Below are 14,833 nucleotides of genomic sequence, written 5' to 3' on the forward strand. Positions count from 1 at the left end.
AAATGAACTATCATCTCCTATTACTCTAAATGACATCACAAGATGAGTTGGAGCACAGAATAGAACAATGCCATTTTTGCATGGGTGTTTTAAACAACAACAAACAAAACACCTCACATCCAGGCTGTGTGCTGGTGGGTCATGCTGGTCGACCTAGAGATTCACGAGGCTGACATCTGAGATGGACACGGAGACTCTTATCTCCAATTATCTACCAAAAAGGCCACAGGTTTGGAACAGTGGCTCCTAAGTGGTAGAGCACCAGCCTGGAGCAAACTAGCTCAGAGACAGTGGCCCAGGCCCTGTTTTCAAGCCCCAGGATTGGTACAAGACCGAAAACAAAACCAACAAAACCCCTCGTTATGTCCAAAAACTAATTCAGACTCTGAATTACCAACTGTGTGTGGCTACTAGAATTTAAGAAGTTACATACAAGCCTATTGTGTAGGAATTACCCACCTACCTCCACTGAGTTACTATTCACAATGCCACTCCACTTTCATGGTCTGTCTATGGATTTCGCCTCCTAATGACCCGTTTAGAAGTTCAGTAATTGCATTAAAAACGAGAGCTCTTCAGCCACAAGAAGCACCAACTCCCTTCAATGCTTTCATAGTAGCCTTTTCAATAAAGTGGACAGGTTTTAGTTTCCCTTTGTATCGGTCCTAGGGCCTGAACGCAGGGCCTGGGTGCTGTCCCTGAGCTTTTTTGCTCAAGGCTAGCGCTCTAAAGTGGACCATTTTTGTAAGTGAGATTCCCCCTCCCCCCCCAAAGCATAAACTGAAAAACTTCTACTTAATAAAGCATAGTGAAATATCTCATTTTCATCCTTAATGAAAGCTGCAAAGATAGCACTTTTTCCCCTAAGTTCTAACTATGTCTTGTCTTTGTCCAGGCTTACTTTGGCCAGATAGAAAATGTTCTATAGAAACTTCTACGTTTACTTCTGTTGGACAGACACTCTATAGAATTTAAGATGGAGACATATCTTATATATATGTATGTATATGTATATATATATATATATATCCATTTACACCCATCTGAAACTCTCTCTCTCTCTATATATATATATGTATATTAACATACACCCCCATCTCCAACACTTTTTATTTTCTAGAAGTATTCCTTATGTAACTGGCTCAAAGGAACACGTCTAGAAAATGAAAAGTAAGGAGACAGCTCTAGAAAGTGAAAGATGTTTCAAAAAGCCAGTTACGTAATGCCTCCAAGGCACACTTCTAGAAAGTGAAAAGCAAGAGTCTGACAGTCGAAGACTGACCTATCCACTCCGACTTCTTGTCTTAAAGAGAGACCCTCTGCCCCTTCTTACCAGGCCCATCTCTGCCAGACACCATTATTACCCAGCATTCCCTAGGCCTGACATGTAGGCTACTGGAACTAAGACGGAGTCAGCCAACCATGTGTGCAGACAGCATAGAGTAAAAGGTCCCCAGGCCGGGCTGCAAACCATTCAACTAGATACAGGGCTTCGGCCTATAAACAGGAAAGCAAAACCTCTAGTATTTAAGCAGATCATCAGCAAGTAACACCATCTATCACTGATATCCTGGCTTCAGAAGACCAACAGGTATCAATCATTATATAAAGAAGAAGCCATGTGCCCACAGGGACTGTCACTTCCCCAAAGTAAATAGCCACAATACCAGGAAGCACTGTTTGCTGGCAGATGTGTGCCAAAATGTTTTCTAAGAGGCCTTAATCTCATTAGCAAGGCAGAAGATTCCAGTCCTAACGCAAATAGTGGAAAAGCAGAAGGAGTTTCAATCTATAGCCACTAGAGGGTTAGGTAGGTTGTTTTTATTTTTTGTTTTTTTCCTTTGTTTTGTTTTGCCAGCCCTGGGGCTTGAACTCAGGGCCTGGGCGCTGTCCCTGAGCTGCTTTGGCTCAAGGCTAGCACTCTACTGTTGAGCCACAGCGCCACTTCTGGCTTTTTCTGTGTTTGTAGAACTGAGGAATCGAACCCAGGGCTTCATGCATGCTAGGCAAGCACTCTACCACTGAGCCACCTTCCCAGGCCAGTTAAGTAGTTTTAAAAGACTAATATAGAAGCTGGTAATTCTAAGAAAAACCAAGTAAGATGTGCTTCACATGTTCATAGAGTATATTTACCTAAAGATCTCATTTTAAGTATCCTGTTAGATATCTATGTTTGCCCTGAACTTTCTAATTTTTGTTTTTTGAATATCGTTAACATTCTCCTTGTCCCCCAGGCCACGAGCCTGTAAGGTTCCTGGTAATTCCTGTTTTGTTCTCAGAGACATCTGACTATCTATAGTATTACTAAACCTGAATTACACAATCTAGAAATATTGTGAAACCGTGAAAGAGGTTTCAAAGGATTCTGAGGAAAATATACACCAAGTCTGGCCAATTTCCACATACTCTTGGCTGCTTAAAATAACATTTTCTAATTAGGTTATAAGTAAAGATGATTTCAGTAGATTACAGTTTTGTTTAAAATTGCCTCCATTCCAGGAAAGAGAAGAATGGGAATAAGATGGAGGGAGGGGAAGTTGTTCAAAGTTCACTGTGGGTATATACGGAAATATCACACACACAAAAAACCCCTCTCCTATTCCTAAATATATGCTACTTCCAAAATAAAATAAGTTAGTCGCCATTCCTGGTATTATCAAGAGGAAAAAAAATGTGTATTATTACTCTCTCTCTAAACAAAGCATAGATTTTTCTCTTAGTTTTAAGAGGCATGACTTTTTGATTTTCATTGCAAATCTTCAGATTAAGAGATGTGAAAAAAATATATATCTCTGACATAATTCCTCTACTAATGAAGAATTGAAACTTCCAACTTCCAAAATTGTAACCTAAATTAAAGACATTCTTTCTTGGGACCTGAATTCTTAAATCCTGTTCTTGGAAAAGTGGGGGGGGGGGGGGAAGGAATAAAGCACATGCATCCTGTAGCCACAACTAAAGTGAACAATAGACCAGTTTATTTGGGCTAAGTAAGTGATTCAGGTTATTATGATCACTAGATTAAGGACAAAGCAGACATTCTAATATATCTGAACACATTAATAACTAGTTCAAGTGGTAGAGTACTTACCAGCAAGCCCAATGCCCTAGATTCAACCTCAGTACAAGGAAGACGAAAGAAAGGAAAGAATAGAGAGGGAGGAGCAGAGAAAGAGAGATAGATAGAGAGAGAGAGAGAGAGAGAGAAATGGAGGGAGGGAGGGAGGGAGAAAGACAAAGAATTCTTAAAATAAAATAATACTAGATCTTAAATTGAATAGTTAACTTTTTAGAAACTCATCTCTAGGCATGATTTTTGTGTGCTTAAATCCAGGGCACTTTACCACCTCTAGGTTTTTTTGTTTTTTTGTTTTTTTTTTGCCAGGTAAGAGTCTCACAGACTTTCCTCCTCCAGTAAGGCTTCAAACCCCAATCCTCAGATCTCAGCCTCATAAGTAGCTAGGATTATAAGTGCTTGTCATCAGAACGGGGCTACACATGATTTACAAGGAAGAAGTCACTCACAATCGGGATTGGGAAATTGCAGAATCATGAGGTGAGACTAAACACCTAACAATTAGTCAAGGCTTTAAAAAAAAAAAAACCAACAACAGTGTAAGGTTTCAGTCTAGCTTTAGAAGTCTTACGGGTCAAATCTTTAAAGACTTGTTCAGAGACATCTATAATTTGGAAAGATGACTATCCAGTGGGCTTTTAAAAAAAAGTATTATTTGTTAAGTAGGCCCTTGGAACTTTACCATCTTTGGTTCACACGTTCTTCCTTCGTCACAGAACTGAAATCCGCACTCTCTGCTCTGTGATTGGCATTTTGGAAAGCAGGCAGAACAGTGAGGCGGGAGGAGGTTTAGCTAAGGTCATGAAATAGGCGGCTATTCCCAACCTCCCGGTGTAACTTAAGTTCAGAGTTCTAAGTATTGTCCTGTTCAAATTTAAACTTTTCTGGCTGTCTTAGGATGAGATAAAATAATAATCTAAGTCGCATCGCTGAAAAATACATAACCACCTACTGAGTTTTTGATCTTGATGTTTGTTGGGATAATTTACAATAATTGAAGTAGTTAAGAAAATAGGATCAAAGCTTTTACTATTTTTTAAATCCCTTCAAGGTTCTACCAGTCACTTGAGTTAGACAAAAAGCTTTGTCTTCGCTGGGCACAGGTGGCTCACCCCTGTCATCCTAGCTATTCAGGAGGCTAATATCTGAGGATTGCTGTTCGAAGCCAGTCTGGGCAGGAGAGTCTGTGAGACTCTTAGCTTCTGTGGCTCAAAGGGGTAGAGGATTAGACTTGACCAAAAAAAAAATGTTTAGGGACAGTGCTCAGGCCCTGAGTTCAAGTCCCCACAACTGACAACAAAACCAAACCAACAAAAACAACTTTGTCTGACAGAATACATATATAAATAGCTATATTAGTAAATACTAATGAAAGGCCATAAAGGAAGTTTAAGGCTGGGTGTGGTAGGAAACACTTGGAATCCCAGCACTTGGGAGGTAAAAGAACTGGTCAGGGAAACCTTGTTCTCAGAAAACAAAAAAAAAAGGGGGGGGGGTGCAGGGAAGAGTTCAGAACAATACCATGGACTTTTAGAGAAGAGTAATTACATCTGTGAAGCAAGCTATGGGGAAATGGGAGGGAGACAGGAACACATTTAGGAAACAAGGAAGAGAGGACTTGGCTAGAGTTGCTAAAGAGTCCAGTGATCAGGAAGATTCCAAAACTAGAAAACTGCTTACAGAAGGGCTCTGGCCTCAGGCTGAGGACACAAGATAAAGTAAAACACCTGTGTGTGTGTGTGTGTAATTGCATGCATGCATGTGCGCACATGCACGCGCGCGCGCGCACACACACACACACACTGTTCTCTTGGAAATGGGAAAGCCATTCATGAAAGGAGCATGCTACTACGCGTGTAATAATCCACAAGAGGGAATGAGGGAGATGATCAGCGACACAGGGAAAGAGGCTGTCAACTTAGAATCCATGGGACTTTGCCAACAGATTTGATGCTCATGGATGGAGGGGAGTCGAACAACAATGCCACAGTTGTGATTCTGGGTACCCAAAAGAATGTAATTGTTCTGACTGAAGGAAGCCAAGGGGAAAGAATTATGTTTTCACAGAGGGTTTGGCAGGAGAACCCGTTACAGCTGCAGTCAAGCGCTGCCATCTGATCAACAATTACCATCAGTGGAGGACAGAAGACAGAGAGGTTCAGTCCTCTCCACAGACATTTTAGGAGAGTGCTTATACTTTTGCCAGAGACAAATCAACTCCAGTATTCCAGTAGGGCTTAGAGGAATTGCGCAGTTGCAGAATTGACAAGTGATTCCTCTAAGCCCTACTGGTACTTAATACTTCTCTGGGACAAACTTGCAGCAATCCATACAAGCCTACCCCTAACTCCTGTCACAGTGAGTTTTCTCAATGGTATCCCAACTGAAAAGCGTTGGATGTAGAAAGCACAAGTAGCTCTCCAGCATGTGCATCTCGTATTCTCTTTTTCTTTATGATTATCTTTCAGTAGTTGTACAAAGGCAGCACCATATATAACAGTTTATGATGCATCTTTTTTATTTTCTTTTGGTCAGTTGTAGGGCTTGAACTCGGGGTCTGGGCCTTGTCCCTGAGCTTTTATGTTCAAGGCTAGCACTCTAGCACTTTGAGCCACACAGCTCCACTTCTGGTTTTCTGGTGGTTCATTGGAGATGAGTCTCATGGACTTTCCTGCCTGGGCTGGTTTTGAACCATGATCCTCAGATCTCAGCCTCCAGAGTAGCTAGGCTGACAGGCATGAGCTATGGGTGCCCAATGTGATACATCTTGATCAGTGTCACATCCTTCAACATTCTGGCCCATCTCCACCCACCTCATGTCCATCCTCTCGGAAGAGCCACCAAAGAAAAGACAAGAATCCTATGTTCCAAAAAGCTGCCCAGTAACTATTATGGTAAGTGTTTTGCTTTGTTGACGTCATCTCCCTGTCTTATATTAGTCTGTTTTCTGCTACCAATAAGAGAGACGAAGATAGAAGGAAAGGAGATATCTTGATCACAGCTAGCATTGGACTTTTGGCTTGGTGAAGTCCCAGATTGGCACAGGCCATGCTATGACGTACAATATGGTGCTCCAGAGTATGTAGTATAGACAGATCTTCTGTCTGTCTGTCGGTCTGTCCCTTTCCTTAGAAAACTATAAGGATTTAATCATTGTGGCTCCATGCTAATGAGCTTATCTCCAAAGCTCTTCCAAAGGTCCTATGGGTCAGATGAAGTTCCACCTCTTTAACACTTCGCAATGGGGATTAAATTTCAACCAGGGAAGCCAAGTGCGTAGGAACACTTAGACCATTTCCAAACCCTGGCATCACCTACACCTTCAACTGTCTTAAGGCTAGGGACCAGGATTCAACCTAAGAGTCAAGTATCCCCTCAGTCCCAATCCAAGTGAGAAGCAGCAGGAAAATGGGGTTGGGGGGAGGGATGGTTTAAGACTAAAATCAGACACCTCGGGGCTCCAATATAGTCCCTTCTGCTTTGCTGGATGCAGTCCCAAGAGCAAAAAGAGATCGTCATATCTACCACACAGGGTGGACATCAGGTCTAAAATGGCCACATTCTGGGAAGCCCTCAGCAGGAGCGTAGCCTGGTTGCTTGCTTAGGACACTTTTGTGTTTATTTTTGTCAGTCATGGGGCTTGAACTCTGGGCCTGGCCACTGTCCCTGAGCTCTTCAGCTCAAGGCGAGCGCTCTACCACTTGAGCCACACCACTACTTCTGGTTTTCTGGTGGTTCATTGACGAGTCTCCCAGACTTTCCTGCCCAGGCTGGCTTTGAACCACGATCCTCAGATCTCAGCCTCCTGAGTGAGAAGCTAGGATGACAGGCGTGAGCCACCAGCGCCCAGCACTTGGTACACTTCTCAAGGCCATACCAGAGTGGAGAACGGACACTGCTTCACATGTATTGCCAAGAGTGCCAGGAAGCTTGCTTCAGTCTGGAGATAATGGCTGGTCAGCTAATACATGATTTTCTACAGGCTGCTATCAATGGCGTCCAGCCATCACCCTTAAATTCCTTTTTGGGGTTGTGCTCTGAAATCTCAGGCCCCCAAACATCAGCAAGACTAAAAGAATCTGCCTGTTGAAGAGTCTCAGAGCCAAAAAATGTCTGACAAACCTATTGGGAACGCAAGCTGACATTTGGGCAGCCTCTGACATCATGATTGTCAAGTGTCTCATAACAAGCATGACAAGGAAATTCATCAACACCCAAACAGTGGACCCACAAACATAAGATCAGGGGAACCTAGTTCCTAATATTCCTCCTCCGGGTATTTTTCCAAACACCCCAGTCTCCATAAACACCCCCTATTTTATCACTGAGATCAAGACACTCCCTATTTTATCACTGAGATCCTGTTTCTCTCAAAAGGTTTTACTCAACAGAAGTAGAACTATTGCCAAAATATTTATCTTCATATGTGTGTGTGTGTGTCCGTGTGCGTACTATGTCTGCAACTCAGGGCCTGGCTCTCTTCCCTAGATTTTTTTTTTCCTTGCTCAAAGGTAATGCTCTCCCACTTGAGCCACACCTCCACCTCTGGTTTTTTGCTAGTTAACTGAACATAAAGAGTTTTCTCCTGGGCTTTTCTGCCCAGGCTGGCTACAAATCTCGTCCTCAGAGCTCAGCCTCCTCAGTAACTAGGATTATAGGTGTGAGTCTCTAATTTAGCACATAGCTACATTTCTGAAGCTAATAAAGTTTAAATTGTCTAATTTTAAAAAACTGTATTTTAATTAGCAAGCACAAAGGGTTTTCATTATGAAAATTTCATGGGTAGAGTGTACTTTGAAATAGATCACGCTCTAATTTTCCCATGCCAATTCCTTCTTCCTTCCAATGCTTTCAATATAAGAAAGTAGCCAAAGTACTTATAAGGAAGACGTATAGAAATGTACTTTCCAGTATAAAGAGCAATAAGTGAAGCAATAACCTTCATGATAAATTGAATTTTTCTACCAATGAACTGCTGTTCTTTGGTTCACAAGTGCATGAAGTCAGTTCCAGATAGAAAAGAATCATTTAAAACCCTGTCTACAGAAAGCTTTACAACTAGACATCTGTCCCCCTCTGTCCACAAAGTTTCCTGAAAGTATCTTCTGCCCAGACCCCAAAGGCAGATCCTCCCTCTCTACTTCTTTTTCTCTCTTCTTCTGTAAAGCCAAATCAGCTGACCCCACAAAGTACAAACAGGAAGAACCAGCAAAGCAGGGCAGAACAGGCAAATAAGAAGAGCAACTTTTGAAAGGTGAGTGATCACTTTGAGTAGTTTTTGTTTTTGTTTTTTTTTTGCCAGTCCTGGGACTTGAACTCTGGGCCTGGACACTTCACTGACCTTCTTTTACTCGAAGGCTAGCACTCTACCACCTGAGCCACAGCACCACTGCTGGCTTTTTCTGTGGATGTGGTACTGAGGAATCGATCCTGGGGCTTCATGCGTGCTAGGAGAGCCCTCTACCACGGAGCCACCTTCCCAGCCCCAGCTTTTTTTAAATGCCAGTCCTGGGGTTTGAACACCGGGCTTGGGTAGGTGTCCCAACTTGGGTAGGGTTTCTTGTTTCCTGTTTTGTGGCTGCCGTGTTTGTTTTTCTGCTCAAGGCTTAGCGCTCTTACCATTTCAGTAACACCTCCTCAAGGGAGTCTCCTAGACTTCCCTGCCCCGCCACCTGTTCAAGAGCCACAGATCTCCCCGCTCCCTGAGGAAGCAGTAGCTTGGGAGGAGGACAGGGCATCTGACCATCCATGCCAGGACCCCCCCCCCCAAACACCACTGAATCAGATGAAGCACCCACAACTCCTCCCCTGTGAGGACAAAGTTTTCTGGTCCCCTGGCCAGCCCCAGGCCCCAGGTCTTTCCTCAGCCCCTTCCTCTTCTGCTCCAGGATGCCCCCCCCACCTACCTTGCTGTCCCTCCCCTTAAGGAAGAGCCCCCCCAATCCACTCCCCCTGGGAAGCTCTTCCCTCCCAAGGGATCACCCTCCCCCCCCACCCCCCAGGAAGAACCCCAATCGCTGTCCCCCCCCACCCAGGAAGAGCCCCCCATTTCCCTAAGGGATCCCCCTCCCCCCTCCCTGCTCCCCCTCCCCCCTGCCTGCTCCCCCCCATACCAGGAAGGTCTCCCTTCGCTGCCCCCCCCGGGATCACCCCCCCACCCCCCCACTCCCCTCCCCCCTGCCTGCTCCCCCCCACACCAGGAAGCTCTCCCCCCCACCCCCCACGCTCCCCCCCCGCTCCCCTCCCCCCTCCCCCCCCCCCGCTGTGGCTCCAGGCCCCGCCGTAGGCCCCGGGCTGGACAGCGCTCAGGACCCGGCCGGCGGCGGCCACTTCCGGTGCCTGGACGTCAGGTGCAGGGGTGTGTGTGTGGGGGGGTGACCCGGGGTCAGGGGGTCAGGAGGTGTGACCCGGGGTCGGAGGGGGGGGAAGGCTGCGCGGTTCACGAGCTGGGGTGGGGGAGTGGGGAATGGGGGGGGGAACAGGCCCGGCCCCCGCGCGCGCGCACGCGCACACACGCCGAGAAGCCCCCCACACACACACACCCCGAACCCCCCCCCCTCCCAGGCTGCCCCCCTCGGAGAGACGAGAGCTCACCCCTCCCCGGCGTCCACCGAATCCACCTCCTCCTCTTCCGCCGCCATGGCCGCGGAGGGAAAGCGTCCGGAAGCCGGCTGACAGGCCGACTGGGCCCGCCCGGGCCGCCGCGGCCGCCCTTAAGGCCGCGCAATCCGCGCATGCGTCGTCGCCCCCTCCCCGCCCCCTCCTCCCCCCGCCCCCACGCACACGCATTGGGTGGGACGGAGGCGGCGCCGGAAACGTCAGCCTCCGGAGTCCCCGCCCCGCTCGCGGCTTCCCTCAACGGCGCATGCGTAGTCGCTTAGTAGGCGGGGCCGAATGGACGAGGGGGCCGACTGCGCATGCGTGGTCACTTAGTGGGCGGGGCCGAAGCTGAGGCACGGGGGGGGGGGGGGGGGTTGACCAGCACTCAACTGCGCGTGCGTCGTGAGGGGGGTCAGGTGGGAGACTAAATGACTATGAATGCTTCCATCCTGCTATTGTTGATGGTCAGGCCAAGGGGGAAGGGGGTGCGCATGCGCCGTGCCTGGGGCTTGAACTCAGGGCCTGGGCACCTGTCCCTGTATTTACTGATTTCTTTCCCCTCACACAAGGCTGATGCTCTGGCACTTGAGCCACATCTGGTGGTTAGGTTTGTTTGAAAATCATCTCTTAAAGAAAGTACTTTGGGGGGGGGTCTGTTTTCTGAATGATCACTGAGTCACCAGAACATGTGTGGAATCAACTCATTTGATTTCAGCCTGTGGAGAGGGAGAGCAGGGTGTGTGAGCAAGGAGGAGTTCTGTAGGAACGGATGGGAAGAGGATCGTGTGTTTCCAGGCCACCAGTGTTAGTAACAGACCTTGTCTCAACAAATGACTTTAAAAAAAAAAAATGAAAATAGAGGGGCCTGGGAAAGTAGCTCAGTGGCAGAGCGCTTGCCCTGGGTTCGATTCCTCAGTACCACATAACAGAAAAAAGCCAGATGTGGTGCTGTGGCTCAAGTGGTAGAGCGCTAGCCTTGAGCTAAAGAACTCAGGGACAGCACCCAGGCCCAGAGTTCAAGCCCCAGGATTGGCAAATAATAATAATAATACATAAAGGTGGGTGCTGGTGGCTCACGCCTGCAATCCTAGCTACTCAGGAAGCTGAGATCTAAGGATCAAGGTTCAAAGTCAACCCAGGCAGAAAAGTTGGGGAGAATCTTATCTCCAATCTACCCTCAAACAGCTGGTAGAGGAGGAATGGCTCAAATGGTAGAGTGTCTCCTTGAGTGAGAATTCCCAAGCCCTGAGTTCAAACCCCAGAAGTGGCATACATAAACACCAAAAGGGCTTAGGGTTGGAGGAGGGAGGGGGGTCATAGATAGAACGTGATAGAACCAAAACCCAATCTCAAAAGTAAAATAAAAACAGAAGTGCTGGGGGTATAGTTCCAGTGACAGGTGAAATTAGAATTCAGAACTGTCACACAGGTTAAGTGATTTGCAACTTTACCAGTAGAGCTGTCTTGGAATTACATAAGAGATGCTTCCCTTTTCTCAGACTTACCTCTCACTGGAAGTCTAGATTTCAGATGGCACGCGGTCAGAACTGGTTTTGCTGTGTGTGTGTGTGTGTGTGTGTGTGTGTGTGTGTGTGTGTGTGTGTGTGTGTGTATACCAGCTGTGTATAGAGAATATACAATTGGATCACTTAATCCATAACCCACAGCTGATACCCAAGCTACTCCATCTGTAGCCTTAACGAGATCAGAGCTAGAGAGGTGGAATCTTCAAATGATCGTATAACAAAATCTCAAGTAACTGACACATTCTCTCCTTTTCCCAGAGGCCTATGAGGATGAGGTACTTGAATTCAGGCAAAAGCCAAAATGTCCCTAGAGCCCTTTTTCAAATTGCTAATTATAAATTATCAACATTTTGAGACATATGGTCACGCCATTCTGTAGTTACAGAATCACACTCAAATATTACCATGTAAGCCAGGTGCTGGTGGCTCACGCCTATACTACTAGCCACTCAGGAGGCTGAGATCTGAAGATCAGGGTTCAAAGCCAACTCTTGAAGATAGCTGACAGCTAAGAATCCTGGTTCAAAGCCAGCCCAGGCAGAGAAGTGTGTGAGACTCTTAATAACTCCAATTAATTAGCAAAAAAAGCAAGAAGTGGCAATGTGACTCAAGTGGTAGATCATCAGCCTTGAGAAAAAAAGCTAAGTGACAGTACAAGGCCCGAAATACCAGCTCTAAAACCAGAACGACAAAATAAAAGGATCAGTTATCACTGTCCAGCTTGATCCACATTTAAGACTAACTGATAAGAAACAGATATTTTATTTCTCACATCCTGAAAGCTATGAGAAATAAGGCATGTGGCCAGAGACCCTTCTTGCAATTTCATTCAATAGCAGAAGGACCAAGAGAGAGCAAGAGAGAGCAAGAGAGAGTAAGAGAGGCCTATTGTTTGCTTTGCTTTTCTCTTTCATTCTCCCTTCCTTCCTTCCTTCCTTCCTTCCTTCCTTCCTTCCTTCCTTTTCCTTTTTTTCCCTCCTTCCTTCCTTTTCCTTTTTTCCTTCCCCCCTCCCCCTCCCCTCTGTTCCTTCCTTCCTTCCTTTTCCTTCTTTCTTTTTCCCTTCCTTCTTTTTCTTTCTTTTTTCCTTCCTCTCTTCCCTTCCCCTCCCCTTCCTTTCCCTTCCTTTTTTTGCTTTCTTTCACTGGTCCTGTAGCTTGAACTCTGGGCCTGGGCGCTGTCCCTCAGCTCTTCAGCTCAAGGCTAGCGCTCTACCACTTGAGCCACAGCGCCACTTCTGGTTTTTCTGGTGCTTCACTGGAGATAAGAGTCTCACAAACTTTCCTGCCCAAGCTGGCTTTGAACCCCGATCCTCAGATCTCAGCCTGCTGAATAGCTAGGATGACAGGTGTGAGCCACCAGTGCCCAGCTCTCCTTAGCGCTGTGTGTGTGTGTGTGTGTGTGTGTGTGTGTGTGTGTGTGTGTGTGTTTCTGAATCACCAAACTTGATATCCTTGCCTATGTGTTCAGTTACTTCCATGGTTTTCACAGCTGTTTTCTTCCAACAACCTTTCCCCCCACCCCCTCTCACCTCCTCTAGCATCCACAAGTCTTTTTACCTACCTATACTATTCCTAACCCTGCTCACCTCCTACCTGGAGTTCTTACTGTACCTGGTGAATACTCCATCCCTTACCTCTGTCCCATTTCTCTTGTGCCATTCTAGCCTCAGGTGGGTTGTGGGAGTCCTCCGTCTCAGAATGATCTGTATCTAAATGGGTGAAAAGAAAGATCTTGAGAAACTATAATCAACTACTGGAGCTATCTCCAAGGAACCACCCGAAAACTGGAAGTGGTACTGTGGATCAAGTGGTAGAGCGCTCATCTTGAGCTCCAGAGCTGAGGGACAGTGCCCAGGCCCTGAGTTCAAGCCCCACAACTGACAAGAAACCTCGGCAAGATATTTAGTTAGCTTCCTCTGGACATTTTGGTATAAATAGAATCATAGAATAGATAGTTCTTTGTGTCTCGTTTCTGTTATGTAGCATTTAAAATAATTGTTGTGTATGTGGGCACACACGCATGTGTGTATGTGTGTGTGTGTGCATGCGCGTGTGCATGTGCACACTCTTGTCCCAGGGCTTGAACTCTGTGCCTGGGCATTGTCCTGAGTGTTTTTGCTCAAGGCTAGTGCTCTACTACTTGAACCATAACTCCTCTTCTGGCTTTTTGTTAGTTAACTGGAGATGAGAATATCACAGATTTTCCTTCTCCAGGCTGGCTTCGAACTGTGATACTCAGATCTCAGCCTCCTGAGTAGCTAGGATTCCAGGTGTGAGCCATTGGTACCCAGCCTTCTTAGTCTTCCTTCCACTTTATTTAATTTAAATTAATTAAGCTATCGTTTTTGAGGCAGGGTCTTGCTGTGTATCTCACGATGGCCTCAAACACATGATCTTCCTCTCTTCACTTTGCTAGGATTACAAATTTACTCTTTCATGCCCAGTGTGGCTTACAGGGTCTTTTGTTTTGGTTCTTCTTGTTGTTTTCTCCTTCAGCACATCGACCTGTGCTCTCATCGCCTATTGGCTTCCATGCTTTCTGATTGTAAGTCAGTTGTCAATCTTACTGGGACTCTCGTTAGACACAAAAGGTTGCTTCTCTGTGTGGAAGAATCTCTTTTCAGCTTCCAGCAGTTTGACTGACATGTCCAGATGGCAGATCAAGGCGCTTTAAATTGAATTCAACCAAGGCTTTTTTTTTTTTTTTAAAGACATATTGCCTCCCTTCCCCTACCTTCTCTCCCACCCCTTCTTGCTTTCTGAGACTCTCATTATGTGTATCTTGGTATGCATACTGCCATCTCAAACCAAGAAATGAAGGACGGAGGGGTAGAAATGACAGTTCTGTGACCTTGGTTACCTTTCTATGCAATTTTATTATTGTTATTATTACTATTATATTTTTTTTTCTTGGTTGGCCATGGAGCTTGAATTCAGGGCCTGGGCACTGTCCCTGAATTATGGGGTTTTTTTGGTTTGTTTGTTTTTGCTCAAGGCTAACTTTGAGCCATAGCTCCACTTCTGGTTTGGTGGTTCATTGGAAATGAGTCTCACAAGCCTGGTGCTGGTGACTCCTGCCTATTATCCATGTTACTCAGGAGGCTGAGATCTGAGGGTCCTGGTTCAAAGCCATCCTGGGCAGGAAACTCCGTGAGACTCTTATCTCCAATAAACCACTAGAAAACGAGAAGTGGTGCTGTGGCTCAAGTGGTAGAGCGCTCACCTTGAGCTGAAGGGCTGAGGGACAGCGCCCAGGCCCAGAGTTCAAGTCCCACAACCAACAACAACAACAAAAAAGAGTCTCATGGACTTTTCCTGCCTGAGCTGGCTCTGAACCTCGATTCTCAGATCTCAGCCTCCTGAGTAGCTAGGATGACAGGCGTGAGCCAGCAGCATCCATCTCTTATATACAGTTTTTAACCTTGGTAACATGTTGCTGTCTTACATATTCAAGACATTAAAATAGAATCCTAAAATGGAAAAACAGATCAAGACAAATGAGCTTCACTGTATTTCAAATGTGGGAACAACAGTTACAGAGAGAAAAGGATTATTTCAGGAGTCTCCTCATACACCCACTATGGTGTGTGATCTGAGGATAAACAGATGATGGAGAAGTCATAACTTTTTA

General features: G+C 46.0%; 1 protein-coding gene across 6 annotated transcripts in view; it reads right to left on the bottom strand.

Annotated features, from left to right (window-relative positions):
- Positions 1-14,833, bottom strand: part of Abhd5 (abhydrolase domain containing 5, lysophosphatidic acid acyltransferase) — a 46,598-nt gene that overhangs the window by 17,262 nt on the left and 14,503 nt on the right. For 4 of the 6 annotated variants that reach the window (XM_070017612.1, XM_070017611.1, XM_070017616.1 and 1 more), the window contains one exon: positions 12,837-12,911. In XM_070017612.1, the coding sequence (XP_069873713.1) occupies positions 12,837-12,911 (75 nt within the window). Of the gene's footprint in view, positions 1-9,670; positions 9,791-12,836; positions 12,912-14,833 lie in introns of those variants that run through there. The other 2 variants (XM_070017613.1, XM_070017617.1) reach the window with 2 other exon arrangements.

Source organism: Dipodomys merriami, unplaced genomic scaffold (assembly GCF_024711535.1).
Source record: "Dipodomys merriami isolate MVZ:Mamm:240054 unplaced genomic scaffold, mDipMer1.0.p SCAF_125, whole genome shotgun sequence".
NCBI classification, from domain to species: Eukaryota; Metazoa; Chordata; class Mammalia; order Rodentia; family Heteromyidae; genus Dipodomys; species Dipodomys merriami.